Below are 17,821 nucleotides of genomic sequence, written 5' to 3'. Positions count from 1 at the left end.
TTAATGCTCCACTCCATGTAGTTGACTAGCTCGAGTACTTTCCACGGAAAAATTTTAATCCATTTTCCAGAAAAAAAATTGTTGTCGCTAATGAATTCACAGTTATGAAAAGTTTTGGAGCAAACAATTGCTGAAATCAGCCAAAATCTTCATGACTAGTGACCGAAAATTCAGAACTACAAAAAAATAAATTATTTTTATTTTTCTCGTACTGTCCTCTGATACAACGAAAGTAGGACGAAGAAGAAGCTTTCTAAAAATTGATCGAACTTCTAGATAATGCCCGACTCTTTAGTTTTGTGTTTTCAATCCACTCTGAGTCATGTGATTGCTATAATTTGCCATGTTGCATCCAAAGTGAAACCTTTTGGATACTGTTTTCATGTGTAACACAGGAATAAATGAAACCAAACCGCTTTGAAAAATGTCTAATTGCCGTTTCTGTTTTCAGAAAAAATATTGAAATCGGTGTGAGAAGTTCTAGCTTTAGGGAAAATCTATCAGAATTTGGTTTAGCCACAAGAGCTAAGAACTTTCACGATGTGGTTCTTGGTGCTCCATGTCTTTGAACGTGGGTTTTTCTAGATTGAGCATTAAATTTTCATTATGATCTCTCAAGTCCTCTTTGAAAATTTGGTTGAAAATAAAATCGAATTCAACATGTTTTTTCGGAGCAGTTAATTCCATCAATTGGGTTAGCTACAAGAGCTTCAACATCTCACAATTATATGATTTGTTGCTCCACGTTTTTATGTTTGAATTAACCAATTTCAGAATATTTTTTAACTGCTAACTCTATCTTTCAAAACTTCGTTGCTTTAACTTTTTCGTTTTCCAGTGTTACTATGAAAGCAGGTAAAAAGGCACTCTCTTAAGATAAATAACCCCTAAATAATTTCTAGCTGGCTACTAAACGTAAAACAATGTATCAAGAGAATCATTTAAGGTGGCAGTGTGTGACATCAACTTGACGAGAGGAGAGTTTTGAAGTGAAATTCTTAATGTGGATTTGGTAACAAAAATTTGTCATGAATTGCTAATTAGGACATTTTTACAGTAAATCGTAAATACGTCAATGGGTATCAGACTTATGAAATTGTTTCAAACGATTTTAATGAAAGTAAGAAGAAATTCATCCTCGAGTAATAGGCGAAAAAGTATCTTGATATTAAAAACATTGATTCTTTTTTGATGTCATTTGAAAGAAGTTACAACTACACGTACATTTTGGAATTTTATTACTAAAAAAATTAATGTCTTCCAAACAAACGAATAAAAGATAATTAACCTGATATTTAAAACAGCTCAACAATTCTCTGCATTAGATTTTTTAGATTTCCAGAGGGCTAATGAAATTCTTAACATACTGCAAAAGACAAATTTCCTCAGTCTATGTAGCTTGAAGTTTCTTGATTTCTCTAAATTCTCAGATGTAAAGTTAGCTGAATGTATCATTGATTAAATTTTTTCTTCCAACCGTAAATATCGTAATACTTTGATCCTAATTGTGATTTTCTCAAATTCAAAAAGAAATTCCAACTCTAAGATTAAAAATTTAAGTTACTTCTCCGTCAAAGGAAAATTTATACTCATAATAAATCCTAAACCTAAAAATTCTAAAGAGAAATTTCCTCAGACTGATGTGATCATCGTGTTCTTCAAAATTTTTAATATATCTAGATTTAATTTCAAGCACTAGACTACAGGTCAAATCTCCTCAGCCGTAAAGAGCGCCAAATTCCGATTTTTGTTCTTTAAGATAAATTCAAAACTTCAGTTGATAAATTTCATCAACTAAATACAACACAGTTTTAAAATATGTTTTCCAAATTCTTTATCTGGAGAATACATTTTATTTATTCTTTCGTGTCGTGAAGATAAACCTTTTCAGTTTTTCGGGCGAAAAGATTCCATGAATTTGCTTGCTTATTGTCTCCGGGGAGTCAGACTCTTTGTTTTCAGTTTTATCAGTATCTTTGTTTTCGAGACAATGATAACGCATTAACCTTTACAGTTGACTTGAAATGATTCTATCTCAATGATATAAACTATTGGAAAAACCTTTGGCTTCTAAAGCTATGCCACATAAATCTAGGGCATATAAGACGATTTTACGAGAAAATCCTGATCAAATTTTTAAAAACAGCACGAGTCTTTCGCTTAAAATGGAACGAGCTTTTTGCTCTGTCCTCTCGAATTTCAGATTATCTCACAGTGCCACCTTAAAAATGTCTTCTCCCTCTTTATTGAAGTGGTGAGGTGTTGTGACAAAACGTGCGTGTACTGAGACGGCGAGCGATCAAGGAAAGAAAATGCCTCCCGCCCGAGTTTTTACGATGCTGTTACGAGGTTTAATTGCCAAATATAGTAGCTCCGAATTTGCCTTAATCTACTCAAATACACGGACTTAATAATCGATCGCTCAGCGTCTATAATCCTACTTACAAGTCGTCTGTAATGTTTGTGGGCTAGTCTTAAAAATGCTGGCTGTCATCAAATTTTTTGAAAGATTCGTGCCAATGATCCAATTTCTTTTTTCTCGTTGAAAACTCAACAAAAAGAAACGATCTGAATAAATCAAGCCAAACTATTAAAGATCCCGTTGGAATTTTGGTCCTTTTACAGCCAGCATTTTTATTAAGTTGTTATAAAGAGATCAAAGTTCTTATCTTTGGCGACCAATGATTTCATTCTTCGCTGATTCCAGTTTCCTCTCCTGACCATATTGTCTTGTCCATCCTTTCTCTTCGCAAGGGTAACTTTCCTACAAATGGAGAAGAAAAATCTAAAGATCAGTAATTAAATAGATTTCAAAGCCCAACCAAGAGTAAACATTAGGATTACATTCTGTATAACAAGCGTTCTTTCAGTGACGCCCTTTGGTTCACACTGCGTAACGAAGACTGGACTCAAAGGAATATTGTCTCAATAGCCAGAGTTTATAGTTCTACTCTTGGCAGTGTAGCAATTGCTATGGTAAGTTTTAAAACAATAAGTGATGTTGTTAAGGAACGTAAGAGAATTGCAGTGTAATACAATTTATGGAATCTGACTAAGAAAGTTGGTGCCACGTGTTCGTTTCGGTTCGAACTGAGTTTAGAACATTTTGCTACTACGTTTTTCGACACAAGTGTAACATTCAATGGAGATTATTTTGCCTAACAAGTGTATTCTCAAGGCTAAGCTTCTGAAGTTAATTTTGTTTGACAATCAACCGGCAAAAGCTTGGAATGAACACACATTAATTCTAAAACGACCCAATCTTTGCCTTATTCCCGTTAGGTAAAACCTTACAGCGTTCTGAACAAAATAAAGGCCACATTTATCTTAAACGATGCTTACCTTCAGTATTAGCTCATAGCTTCAAGTTTCAGTCCATAAATTAATCTTCTCGTCAAAGAGTACATCCAAGTCTTCAGCAGCAGGAGCACTTGTCCTCACACATGGACGACTTGTATGGTTTGGTGTGACTTTTTAAATTTGCATACTTGTGGTTCAGCAGCAACAGCCAATCACTGAAATTTACGTCACAGAATTAATTCCCGCGCCTTTAGAGGTAGTCAATTACAAGTTTTTACTTGAAGAATGGTGTTGGGCCTGGAATAAAATAGTCCCTGTGTGTGATTATTTTATGGGAGAGATACGGCCGCGTAAATGTCAATGACTTCAATAAAATAAAACAGAAAGGAATATATACAAAAAGAATGTAAAGTATAAAAGCAAATATTAAACCTCGTGCAGTCAAAGGTGATTTCAGTTGTAACATATTGAGGAGAGAAAAACAATTAAAAAAAAAAAAGAAAAAAGTAGCTTGCTTAATCTCCTTGGACTCGAACTCAGGATCTTAATGCTGAGAGGTACATGTCTATCCAATCAAGCCACAAAGACATTTACTGGTGTATTAGCTTTACTTTTAGAATACATAGTGTAAAGTTTTCTGACATTTTGACTTCCTTTTGTGTTTGTAGACCTGACTAAAGATCAGTTTGGAATGAAGATATTCTGTAATCGATTTTTTTCCCCACAAATTCGACGCAGTTGGGATGATATTCTTTGCTGACATGGTGCCGATATGTTAGGAGAACGAACACAAAGAAGTCATGAATGGCAGACACTTGTATCGAAACTTTCTTTATTTATATTCTAGGCATGGTTGCAGCATGAATATACAGCTGAATGAACCAAAAATAAAAAGAATAGCTCTAGATATCAACCGATTTGTCACCAGAGGACATATGATGAAACAAGAAATTTCAGCAAAGGTAGCTTAAAAAAAAATAAAGGAGGAGGAAACAGGCAATTGAACACCGAACGGTTGCCACCAAGTTATCCCCACGGTTCAATGGCAGCGCTATTCCATGTGAGCCACGTAGACCAACTCGAATATCAGCGATCAATTTTAATCATCAAAGTTAAAGTTGTCTCTATGTGAGTTTATCCGCAGGAGTGTAGGCGTGAGATGTTATGATTATGTTGATGTTATGTTGAATCAATGTTTCTGAACATTTTCCAATTCTCAACTGTCATCTAAAAGGACAGATCTTTCAGTGAGATTTTATTTAATTGTTAACGAGCCCTAATCACCTCGGAGGGGGAAAGTTTATTATTTCTAACAAACAAACGACACGTAATTTTTTAAGATGGTGTAAGGAGAATTAAGTAATAATAGTTCTATGGATGAATTGAGGCAGAGTGAAACAAAGTTGCACTGCAGATAGACTTCTTTGTGTGACAGGTGAGGCACTTTGGGCTGAGTTTGCTCTCTTTCGATTTCTTTGCGTAACAGTTGAGTAAACGCGATAGAAATCTCGAGTTCATAATCTAATTGTTAAGTAGTGTTTTCATTACAATTCATAGCGTTTGAGTGAGTAAGATGCAAGCCTGTATTCCGTCATTTCGTTTCAACCGGTTTTGTTGCGAGTCAGATCTAGGCAGATATTTAAAGGAAAAACAAAGAATCACATTTTGTCCCCCAGTAGCTTTTCAGTTTCATATAAGCCTTCCTATCATTTAATTCCCCCAAACAAACAAAATGCAGTATGAGTTCAATCATTAAGAGTTTTTCCGCCTGCTGCATTTTTTTAGAGAACGAGGGAGAAGACATCTACTCCAATCGTTTGAAAAAAAAATTTGGTTTGGATACAAGACTGAAGAGAAGTATCGAATAACTTCTCTCGTTGAAAACATAACTTTTGGAGAATTTACATGTAATAAAAAAGAGTTGAGAAATTTGCAGGAACAGGGATGTCAGTGGAACCATATGCAGCAAGAGGAAAAAGGCAAGCCTTAAGAAAAGGCAGAGGAAGTTTTAATGAATGAAAATTAGGTTTGGTTTCTTAGCACTTGTGGCTAGCAATGCTCATACTTATGGATACAAACTGAAATAGCCTTTCCTTTTCTAGATCTGCCGCTGTAAGTCAAGAAATTGGAAAGCAGAGAAGCACTCTACACAGATTCTTTTCATTCCATTTATTGAATAACAACTACATCGCCGGTTTTTCAATCAGATAATTAGAAGCAAATTCAACTTTTCACAGACTCGGTGACAGTGATCTGTCCCATGTGACGTCGGTTGGAGAAGTTGTTATTACGCGTGCCCATGTAACAGTAGTTCCCAGGCTTCGTAATGCGGAAGCACGGAGGGTTGCAGGAGGCTGGGGCGTTGTTTAGCTGAGCTTGCAAGTTGGCCTGTTCGTAACAGCCCTTGTTCAGGTGGAGATTTAACTTATCGGCGTCAAACTTTTCAATATGGTCAACTACTTCAAGAGGCAGACTGGAACACGCTTCTGGTTTGAGGGATTGGCATCCTTCTTTCATCCAGCACACGTTGGTGCGATCAGTACCTACAAATAAAAGAGAAAATTTATGCGACTAAATTATTGAAGACGTTTTATTAAACGGTTTCAAAGTACTCTACATTTTGTTTTGAAAGGGTTGTAAACTTCGATGGTCCCTTGACTTGTAAAAATAAAGGTCAAGAAGTACAGTTTTTCCACAGGTTTTAGTTAAAAAGTCAAAATTACAGTGTTAGTCAAGTCAAATTTGGTTAGAAGCTTTAAGCTGAATAATTTGAAAAGTCGTGCATTCATCATCCTGTTTTTTAAGTTCAAAACATTAATATATAGATGTAGCAATTCTTACGCGCTGTTCCTTGTCCTTCATTGTTTTGGTTGTTGTTTGAACCTAAAACAGAGAAAAAAATAGCACGTTAGTTTAAGAATTTTCTTGGTTTGGTGCTCTAAATTTGGCTAATGGCTGTTTAAATTTCAATACTGTAATAAATTCATGAAGCTCAGTATTATTAGAATATTTAGAAGGGTGGAAAACAACGCCTCGTAAAAAGAAGACTGTAAAATGATATAACAAAGGTTACACGGAGGTAATGGAATGATAAAATGAATGAATGAATGAATGATAAATGAATGGAGCGCCTTTTGAAGAAAAATACAACAGATAACTTGGGTGGTAGAGTCTTTATTCTTACACAAAAGACAAGATATTCCAATCTGCGTTTGTTCGGTGTTAGAGGACCAAATCAAAATTAGTTTACAGCCAAAACAATTTATCTGAAACCGTCAAAAAAATCATCATTGAAAATTTTCCGACACCTGCTCTAACTTAAGCCACTCCGACCGTTGTGACGAAGTTTTGAATTTCAGTGTTTTCCTTAATTAGACGAAGACAATCACTTCAAGTTCTTTCTTTCCTCATCAGCCTCTGTGCCTTTTAGAGTCAATTCTAAATCGACCTTCCCGAAAACAAGTGTCTCTTACTTACCTGACCAAACGAAACACACAATGTCCTCTGTTGTTACCGTAATACGTTCAGGAGTAAAGCGATATTCCATGGCAGGGTAAGCCTGCACGATGTTCCCTCTCTTTCCCATTCCTCCGATGTAGTAAATTTGGCGATGCTGATGTTCCTTTGGAAGAGAACTTCGAGGCTTCAGGAGGATCACGTGACTTCTATCCTGGAAAGTTCGCGAAAGCTGCGCAGTGTTCAAGGCGAGTTGCAAAAGAGTTTTTCCATCAACGGCTTTTGTCTTTGGGTTATTTGTAACGCTGTAGAGTTCAGGATAGACGTGTTTTGTTAGAAGATGGGGCGCAGTTAGTGTTCAGCACCTCAAAGAAAGGGGAAAAGTGGGCAAGTTCAATTAGGAGTAGGAAACTTACTTCTTGTTATTGCTAGCATCGAACTCCCTTGGTGCGTCAGCGGTGGTGATGTTGTACCTGTAAGAAACAAGACTTCATTCTTAAGGATATCCCGTAAAACATCCCTGAAAGCCCTAAGCGGAGAGCTTAGAGGACTACACTAGTAGATGGACAAAGGCCATGTGCTGAATATTAGTTAAACGCGAGTCGTTTGAAAGGACTTGCGACAAACGTCGGACATAGATAAATGCAGACACCTAGTAAGATGAGAAAACCCTAGCCAGTTCTATTTTCGCAGTTAGAACCGCTGTTAAGGTTCAGGCAGGCCAGAGACGACTAATAGAGGAGCAATGTCATATACAACCTTTTTTGACCAGAATTTTGCACAGACCTAAGATCAGGAAGATCGAGAGTATCCCTTGCTGTTTGAACTCAATTTGACACTCTTCACTTTAAAAAAAGCATTTCTTTATTTTACTTATCGTTATAGCAAGCACTATGGTGTCAAAATCTTTCGCATTTTTTAGAGTATTCTTACACTAAAAAGTATTTCTGGTATTAGTATAGAAATGATGTACTGAGTATTATTTCGTCAGTAATAAAAGAATAACGTTTCAAAATAATTTTCCCTAACCTTATGCGCAGCACACAACGTTGAGTGGTATTTGTTGCGAAACAAGGTACTTTCCACTTATAAGACGAAAACTTTCCTTCCATGTTCAACCCGTTGTGATTAACGACGGTGGATGGGGCGTAGATCACATCAGGAGTCTTGTGAAGGAGAACAAATTGTTCCTTTCCATCCGCTCCTTGTGAAAGCTTGTGTGGTTCATACGGTAACCCTCTGCTCAGTTTCATGTCTCCTATGTTATGACAAGTGCTCAACACGCCAGAGGTTTTCTCGATGTAGTTTGTGATAAATTTGGTCCACTTCCCTCCAGCTTTTTCGCAAGCATCCTCAGTGATGTACTTGGCAACACATTGCTTGGCGAGGTTGTTAGAGTTGTCTCGTGGACAGTTAGGGTTATCTTTCAGTGTTGTTGGCATAATACACATATCTGAAATATCGATGAATTAAAAATTCAGTGCAAAACTCGAGATAGTTTGGTTGGTGAAATTAGCTCACCTTCTTACTTTTCTGGAGGAGTCTAAAGAGAGCCGAGAGAACAGCCTAAGTTTCTTAGAGATGCTGTCGTCTCAATTAGAGCAGTAATCAGATAGTATACTTACATTTTTGTCCATATTCAGGACTGTTCACGTATTTTTTCATGAGCTCCTCGGTCTTTTTATCGCTGACCATGATAGCAATGTCCTTCCAAGGGCTGGGACCCCAGTAGGGAAAATAATCGCGTTCTTCGGGGACCTCCAAGCCCCTTCTTGTTCCTTGAGGGTTTTGCCTCGTGTAAATCGGCAGAACGCCCTTAAGTTGTTGATCAGCAGTGAACAAACCTGCAGTAGGAGCAAAAAAAAACCTTACTTTTCTTTGATTTTACAATTGTAGCGTTTAATTCACTCCATCACTTATTTTCCATAAAACAGAGGAAATCCTCATAAAAGCAGTTTGATTGGGTAGGAAAACATTCGGATAGCTTGAGAAATCTCATTTTTTTAAAGATAGATTTGTTTTGTGAATGTTGTTTTACATTTGGCTGCAAGTCTATAAAATGGCAACTACTGCAAGAAATCAAAACTACGCCTGGACTGACTTCGAAAAAAAAGAAACAGTCAAACAATGTGGATTTTCGTTGCCAGTTGAAACACCATATGCAACTTCAGAGTTTTAGACATGAAGAATTTCATGAGAGAAATCCATATAAAACTTCACTCATTTACTTTTTAGGATCAAGATAGAACGAACCAAATACGTTCAATTCTCGCATTTCTCCTGCTCACCTTTGTTTCTCTCTCGACGGAAGTAAGCCTGGTAGTAATTGGCTGGTTCGTGCAAGCCGCGGTCTTTTCTTATGTAAGCGTTCTCTCTATTATTATTTGAAAATGACTGAGTAGCCAGGTTTTGGCCGTTACGAATCGTATGGTATTTAAACTCTCTGTTCACATCGTTGGTTGCCATCTTTCCCTCGGGATAAGGCTGACACATGTACTGTAAAATAGCTTGTGATTCCACTATGTCGCCAGTCTTGGGCCCAGTCCCATGCTGATTTGTCCACATGATTTCTACTTCAGTTTTGGCCTTGGCGTCACATCCGCTCATGTAAAACTCCTGTTAAATTGTTAAAGATAAAATTGAGCAAACAAATAAACACAACATGAAGAAATGCAATTTCATAGAGCAGAGATCTCCCCACGTGGGAACTATTCGTTTATCATGTCCAAAACAAAAGAGAATTTTGAGTATTGTTTAATAATTCTAAGTCGCTGTTTCCGTAAATGGTTCGATTAGGGTTTAGTCCATGGTATGAAACACGTTCGATAAGTATTCGCAAAAATTGGAAAAGAGTAAAACATTGAAATGAAATTTTGACTAAAACAAGGAACTAAATTGGGAACAGAAAACCACGAGATATTGTTCTCAAACTCGCAAGAGGTCCAATAGGAACACAACCTTACTCATTTTGATTCGTTTGTTTTGTTCTTTCTCTATATATCATCTTCCCAAAACAAATTGAGCCCGTAAGCATAATTCGTTCTTATACTGCATAGTCGAGATGAAAAGGTATCTTTCCCCTTTCTTGATGGGGCGCAGCTGAAGGTGTCCGAAGGAAATATATAACCCTGCTTCATCAACAAAACTGATAATATATAGTAGCTAGAGAAAATGAGGGTGAAATTGGAAAACCCTCAAACGCTGCTACGAACCTACATGAGAGGATTAGAAATACTGTTAAAGAAACTTACCACAGCTCTGCCCCTCGAATTGCGCAAATACAGGAGTAGATATCTTATTACTAATTACCTGTGGCAGCTGTCTAAACTCTTGAATGTTGTCTCCAGGGTTACTAGCAAGTTTGTCCCCAACATTGTAACCAGCCTTACCGTTATTCTGAAAAAGTCATTTTCTAGGTATTATATTTTGTTAAATTAAGCTTCTGGTTCATGCGACCGAAGCTTACATAACTACGTACAATGCAGCATCTTGATAGGAAGGTAATCTCCAAGAACGGGAGGAGACATAGAAAACGTTTTCGTTGTTCGTTCGCTTGGTATGAAATACGGCGTTGACCATTTGAGCATGCAAGTTTCCATATCACTATAATATTAAAAAACAATCATGGGCTTAAATAGAATCTACTTGGTTCTTGAAGAGGAAAAGCCAACGAATAGTATACGAATACATAAGCGCAAAGAGATTGAATCATTAGGGTCTTACCTGTGAGTCAAACAATCGGTTTGCGTTCCTTACATTGTCTTGATTTCCGTTCAAGCGATTGTTCGATCCGTGTGGAAAATGCAGGTACATGTCCGACGACGAAGGCTCCACGAGTGTTGCCAAGATGAAACCACACACCAAAATGATTCGCGTGTTCTGTTCCGTTGAAAAAGAGAAGAAACGACTGGGAACTTACGAGCAAACTCGACAAAACGTTTAGAGGCAAGGTAGAAAATTGCCTCTGTTTTAACTATTTCAAGTCGAAGATAAATATTCAAAATTTTATACTGTTGAGAAGCGGTGCAAAATTGAACCTCACAGCAGGCTTAAACTGAAAGCTGTATAGAAAGTAACGCTACCTGCAACATCCCGTTCTTTGTTAATGAGAACGTCCTCAGCTACTTTTAGAAGTTCAAGTTTATGACGACAAATTATGTACCACACACACACAAGAGCATGAATCACCCCTGTTCTCTTCATTGCTTCTCTTGCAGGAGCTTTTATACCATTGCTTGATCAAATACAACCACACTGAACAAATTCCGAGGGGAGAAGTGCTATCAATCTTATTTTGTAATCTGCTGTTAGTTGTCAACCGAACTACAAAAGGGCGTGTGTAATTTTTTTTGGGCTGTTGAGGGACACTGAGATTACAAAATGGTTAATTTGTAGCGAAACAATTATGATAATTGCTAGGCGAGAATGAAAAGAATTATTTTCAAAGACGAGCTAAAAGAAACGGTGCAATGTATCCTGAGCTTGATCAACCAATCAGAGGGAGTAAACTGACAATTCCTGGGTTTAGTGTACACAAATATTAAACGCCTAAATAAACTATAAAAAAACAACCTTTATTGTAACACAATATGGTGAACTAGTTTAAAAACAGTGTTAATTACGTGCCTTTTTGTAAGTGATAGTTACTCAAAGCAAGTTTGTAAGGATATCATTCCTAAAATACATCTGCCCGCTGAGCAAACACCAGGAGAAAAGGTATAACAATATAAAAATTATGTGGGTGGGATTTACTTCGATTTGATTGAGCGTGTCAAGAACGACAGTGCCAAAAGGTCAGAAAATGCGTTAGAGTTTCACTCTGCAAACACTTTTCATTCCAACCGCGATTATTGACACTTGTGCAGGGTCCTTTCATGAAAAAAAATTCTCGTGATTATTGAATTCAAATAGAAGTTTTACCATTCGCAGAGAGACACTGTCAACCATATATTTTTGAGAAAATATGCCTCGTAAGTGTAGTTCAGAAGGAGATAAGATAAAATAGGCTGATACAGCGTTTAAATGCACAACGGCCTTCTAACGATGGAGCAAATAATTTCCAAAGGTTAAAAATTTAAAGCCAAATCCAACATTCAATTCTCGTCCTAGTTATTGTTTCATAATGTATTAATTTTACAGCCTAGCTATCATTTTAACGTTTTTTTTTTAATCCTTGTAATCGTTTCAAATTGTATCCGCTATATTAAGTGTATTTTAGCTTTGAGGATAGAGGACCACTCGCTTATCAGTTGAAATACAGTGAAGTGTCGCTGTATGTAAATAAAGTCGATGATATTACAAGTGGCTTTTTGTAACGCTGTGACTAATGATAAAACAAAAAGAAAAACTATTTTAACATTTGTGGTTCTATCCGATCGGGTTTTGGGCTAAGGGCCTTGCAGCGAACTCTTAGGCCGGCACTAAACACTGATTTGTGACCAATTTGATCATTGAAAAATTTTTAAAAACTATCCTACTACTGATTGAAGTCTGTGGAACGTCAAGCAAACATCGAGTTAAGTTAATTATTTTCAGTGCCATTTAATTCATAATACAAGAGACTTTTTAATGTGTAATGAAAATTTCTTTGTTTTATAGATCGCAATGAAATTCTAAGTAAGACTCTCGTTTTATCATTCGCAAGCTCCATTTACAGTTGGTCGCCGCCTGTATCATTCGATATTTCAAAAATCCTGCGGTTGAAAACTTTTTTTCTTACACTGAACAGTTACAACTGTAAGCAATTACACCTAACAAAAACTTGACGTGTGAAGATTGCACTTTGAATAAGGTATGCTGTATTTGCACAAAGTTCTATTCGGTAGGATGTGCGAATGTTTAAACAGTTGGAGATATTTGCTTATTCATCGTAAGATTTTTTGTTGGTAAAAGTTCCAATGAAGGATTACCTCTGCAAAGTTTATAAGTTGTTGCTGCTACCTTTTCGAAAACGATACTAACTTCTCTCGTACTCTGCTTACTCGTATGCATGGCTCATTCCATACCCATAGCTTCCTTAAACATAATACAACTATTTCTGCTGTTAGTTTTGATACTTAGAGTCTGATTCATTATAGGGCAACCAACGTCCCATGTGCGGTTATCTTTACAAGTCTCTAAAAACAATTCGTTTATCGTTAAAGAGTTTTAGCGTTGAACTTATCAATAGATCGATGATCTCCCTCTTATATAGATACATCAACTAGACATGTATTAGCCATTTCCGCGTCACTCAGAGTCTCTATGTGAATGGATTAAAATATTTTGCTTTTCAGCATTCAAATGTGCTTAATATCTGAATGATCTTGGGAAAAACACCAGTCTCTTAACCCTTTAACTCCGAGAAGTGATTAACATGTAACTTCTCTCATGCGATCAATAAAATCCTTGCATTATCCAGCAAACAAATGACGGGAACATTCAAACTTATCAGGTTGATATTGTTATCCTGATCTAACACCAAATTCTCGTGATTAATTTACAAGGAAATGTTTAGTAACTAGAGGGGAGAAATAGCAATCAGATCTTGGGAGTTAAAGGATTAACCAAGTTGTTCAGTCATTATAAGTTCCATCATCAAGAAGACACGATGAAGAGAATTCGGGTGGAGGAAGTGCGGAGTCATCTTCATCAACCGCCCTTAAGTGGACCTCCATGGTAGAACTTCTCACTACATGCGATCGCCGGCCAAGAAGAACAATAATTGATATCACTATGCCACAGAAAAGAACCACGTTCACCACTACAACCATCCAAACGATGGGTGTGGATGAGTCAGGGTTCTGGGCTGCGTACCTTACGTTCATGAAAGAGAAATGAAGGGTCAAAAGAACCAAAGCCTCTGCTGTATTTTCCAACGGGAACGCTTGGTAAGAATCAATATATGGTTTGAAGAGCAACTGAAAGCAAAGGGCAACCAGCAAAACAAAGCAAACAGCTATCGTCTGAAAGGACGATGAACGAGTGATGAGGGACAACGCGAAAGCGATCAGCATCCGCCTTAGAAGAAAGATAATCTCAAATGAGGAACGAAAATCTTTCTTGTATGGCAAGTAGATAGAACCGAGCCAACTGTCCAAACTTTCTTGGTCTTGCTGAGGCAGCTCATGTCTGCTGCCCACCTTGTTGTGTCGCAGAAGAGGAAGGAACACTCCAAAAGGCACACCGATCACATAAAAAACTAACGAAAGCCAGCCAAGGACCTGAAGCATGGTGTGGACAGGACCTCCACACTCTATCCATGGTGCCTCCCTCAGGTAATAATAATTGTTGTCCTTTGCGCACGGAGCCAAGACTGAAGCCGTTTTCTTTACAATGGGAAAATATGTGAAATTGAGAGACACAATGGAAAGTTGTAAACAGGTATTTCGCAGTCGAAGTCGTCTTTCTTGCAAATTGTAAACGTTAAGAACACCACCAACGAGGCAAACAAGAGCAAAGTACAACCAAATGCACAGAATGCAAATAACAGGAAGTAGAATTAGAATTGCAAATTCACCAAGTGGAGTGAACAAGTGAGGAAACGTACAAACCAGGCCAGAGAAATGAAAGTTAAATACATAGCTGATGTATCGCTGAATTTTAAGAACTTGAGGAGGCCAGAAGTTGTTACAGGAGATCAAAGCGTCCAGGGTTTGCAAATAATACACACTGATCTTCAGAATTCCTCGCGCAGCCTTACCTCTTTCGGCTAAACCTATAAAGAGGGCTATTGCATTGAGTTCAAGTAGCCATGCAGGAATTATGTGAAAAATGGCTAGTAATGCTAAGACAATTATTTGAGTAAAAACTAAAACTGTGGAGAAAAAGCGCTTTTTCTCGTAAAGGTAGAAGGCAAGAGTCATCAAAATGATAGTCAGGATAGCAAGTGCAGCCGGAATGTAAACACTGGTATTCGCTTGGGGACAAGCGTAGCAAATGATTCCTTGTTTGTAATAACCATGTTCGCAAAGTGAACAAAAGCGACCTTTACTCCCTGTGCGGCAGAAGCACGATTTGTTGCAAACGGTGGAGGGACTTTGGTCTGTGTCAATCCAGCAGCGACAAGTGCCTAATGGATTGCAGGGTGTACTCACTTGAGGATTGGTGCCTAAAGCTTGTGAACAGTCAACGAGATGAGTCACGTTCTGATCACGTGATGAAGGCCAATAGCCTTTTTTGATTGTCATATCCTGGGAAGGACGTTTCTCAACATTACAAGTTCCACCTTCCATGCAGGGCAGACAGGTTTTCCTGAAGCCATAATATCCTCTATCGCAGAAACAAAGACGGTAAAAATAATAGCTGGGGTCTAAAATCACCCGTGTGTTGTTGTTAAGACGGGCATTTGGACATTTGAACTTGTCAAAAAGGATTAAAGATGCAAAATCAGCTGTCATATACTTTGGTAGGATTTCATGTTCTTCGTTCAAACGCATTGAAGGATTCTTTGAAACGTCTAGGACTTTCAAGGAGGGTAAGTCTGCATAATTTCCAGGGATTTGCCCGGAAAGTTTATTCGTGGATACATCAAGATCGTGAAGGAAATACAAGATTTGAAAAGCCCACGGAAGCGTTCCTGTTAGATTGTTCTTCCTTAAATCCACAGAAATCAAATTCTCAAATTTCCATAATTTAGATGTAATAATACCATAAAAATTACACTCACTAATGTTAAGAATACGAAGAGATTTTCTTGTCGATTCCATTGCATCCAGCAAGGAATCAAAACTGTGTGTGAGATTCTTATTACCAGCAAGGAGGAGTACCTCTAGATCATTAAACTTGATCCCGTCCTCAAACGATGATAGATTATTTCCACTTAAGTCAATAATATGAGGAGAGGAAACTGAGCCGATACTTTCCGGTATTTTTCCAGAAAAACTGTTTCTAGCCAAATTTAAATATTGAAGGTGGGTCATATTACCCAGAGTTGCCGGAATGCTTCCAGTAAAACGATTTCCTGACAGGATACACTCAACCATGGCAGGATAATACAGTCCAAATTCGTCAGGCAAAGTTCCATTTAATCCAGCCATTGACAGGTGCATGTATTGTAAAGATGAGAGATTGACAAGGTTTGCAAAGCCTCCACTTAGGGATGTTGCACTTTTAAGATCCAAAAACCAAAGTTTTTTCAATTTCGAAATACTCTTCGGTATTGAACCTTTCAATCTGCTTCCTCCGAAACCGAGAACTTGCAATTGCGTTAAGTTTCCAATGTCTTTTGGAATTTCACCATAAAAACCCTTTCTCAACTGACAGCAAACCTGGATTATTTTCAGTGACTTCATCTTTGCTAAAGTTTCACCAGGAATCCCACCAGATAACTTGTTAAAGGCAAGGTAAAGAGTGTGTAAAGTAGTCATGTTGGAAGACAAAATTTCATCGAGACTACCTGATAAGTTAGCATTAGTGCCAATGCACAAAATCTGTAAATTGCGAAGCTTCCACAGGCTTCTCGGAAGGGTTCCAACCAAGTTGTTGTTTATCAAAGTAATACCTATGACAGAGCTATTGGTGTTATGGCATTCTATTCCATGCCAAGAACAGTGTGGTACAGAGTCATTTCCCCAATGAGTGTTTTTCCTCCAATTATGACCAGCTGTTTGATTGAAAACCTCCATAAGCACATTTCGTTCTTGCTTGGGTGAAAATGATCTGTCTAATGAGACATTGAGCATTGAAATCTCACTTGAACATCTGTAGGCAAAAGCCTTATCGAAAAGCGTCGGTCTATGTTTTTCTGGCACAACTGAAAACAAATGAAAGGAGATATTGAGGGGTTTTGGTTTGTGACCAACTTTAAGGATGTCAAATGAAGCGGTTTGTCTTGGAACAGACTACTGTAATTTCCATCAAATTCTAGTAAACGTCAATAGGCACACGCAACAGTTTGTGTAGTGGGCGAATGTTCACCTTGGAATTCTAAGACGCCAGTTTTTCAGGGAGACAATAAGGTAAGTATAATATATGTTTATTTTCAAGAGGAAAATGCGTAACGGTCGCTAAAATAATTGAAAAACCTGCGGCCATCTGAAAAGCAAACTACTTAAAAAGTGAAAGCCTCTCTGTAAGATCGCGTATAAACTTTATCAAATGTTTTTTTTTTAATTGTAAATGTATTTGTGGGTCAGAAACCAAGCATTCGTCTAATGGAACATATCGAGCGATGAGATCATATCAAAAAGCAACGAAATACTCAACTGTCAAGAAGTATAACTATTCGTTATAATTGTGAAGAGTTAAGATGTGCTTATCAAAACTGTCCGCTGATGTGCTCTCAAAATCATGATCTTTCCGCTTCTACTGTCGGAAACCGATAAAAAATAATTAATAAAGCGAAAAGATTTTATGTTCCGCATGAAGGACAATCTTTCAGCAGTTATTTCACCCTAGAAATTTTCAAGAGCAAAAGAAACGAAGGTAAATCAAATGTTGTCGATATTTTTTAGCCTTAAGATACAGTAAGGTTATGAACTGTGATTGAATTCAGCTACTCTGCGGTTTCTCGGTTTCGTACAAAGAATACTCAGGCAGGCACCCAACCGTTTTGGCTAGAATGAATCTAGTGTAACTGTATATTCCAGCAAGGCGGTTGAAGGCAATGATTCAAAAATAATACAGCACAACTGATGTAAACCGAACAAGCAAACTCACCTTTACTGTCGCTATCCTCTCCTCCAAACGAGTCACCTCGATTAAAAATATACTTTGCCCCATCAAATTCATTTGGTTGCAGAGGTTTGTATCCTTTACAATAAACATATAAATTGATAACAATGAATGAAGTTATGACAGCCCAACGAAAACGGGGCTTGAGCCAAGGGTTGAGCATCACTGTCGCATCTAACGATCTCCGTCGATACTGGCTACATCTAATTACAAGTCGGATTTCCCTGAAGACGTATATCTGGTTGCGTTTCAGCGAAACTAAAATATAATTCGAGTGCAGAGTAACTTGAAACGTGCAAAAAAAGCTAAAACAACTTCTCTGACTACCCAGAAATAATATTAAAAACAAACGAACAAAAAACAAACATCAAACAGTATTGTTATTCGTTTCGCGACGCGCGCAGCGCAAAGG

The 17,821-nt window shown here is 37.6% G+C and overlaps 2 protein-coding genes across 2 annotated transcripts; both read right to left on the bottom strand.

The window, feature by feature from the left end:
- Positions 1-5,496: 5,496 nt before the first annotated feature.
- Positions 5,497-10,901, bottom strand: LOC131781687 (protein DD3-3-like). The gene is made up of 10 exons (XM_066172562.1): positions 10,839-10,901; positions 10,480-10,635; positions 10,066-10,152; positions 9,045-9,372; positions 8,382-8,600; positions 7,786-8,209; positions 7,173-7,229; positions 6,778-7,061; positions 6,142-6,183; positions 5,497-5,843 (listed from the first exon to the last, which is right to left on the bottom strand). The coding sequence occupies exons 1-10, from the start codon at positions 10,845-10,847 to the stop codon at positions 5,524-5,526; spliced, it is 1,926 nt and encodes a 641-aa protein (XP_066028659.1). The 5' UTR covers positions 10,848-10,901; the 3' UTR covers positions 5,497-5,523.
- Positions 10,902-13,310: 2,409 nt separating this feature from the next.
- LOC131781686 (putative leucine-rich repeat-containing protein DDB_G0281931) lies at positions 13,311-17,572 on the bottom strand. The gene is made up of 2 exons (XM_059098403.2): positions 17,395-17,572; positions 13,311-16,489 (listed from the first exon to the last, which is right to left on the bottom strand). The coding sequence occupies exons 1-2, from the start codon at positions 17,570-17,572 to the stop codon at positions 13,311-13,313; spliced, it is 3,357 nt and encodes a 1,118-aa protein (XP_058954386.2).
- Positions 17,573-17,821: the final 249 nt, after the last annotated feature.

The sequence above is a fragment of the Pocillopora verrucosa genome, chromosome 1, assembly GCF_036669915.1.
Source record: "Pocillopora verrucosa isolate sample1 chromosome 1, ASM3666991v2, whole genome shotgun sequence".
In the NCBI taxonomy this organism is placed as follows: Eukaryota; Metazoa; Cnidaria; class Anthozoa; order Scleractinia; family Pocilloporidae; genus Pocillopora; species Pocillopora verrucosa.
The sequence above is the reverse complement of the archived record's forward strand: the minus strand, read 5'-3'. Positions and strand labels throughout refer to the sequence as shown.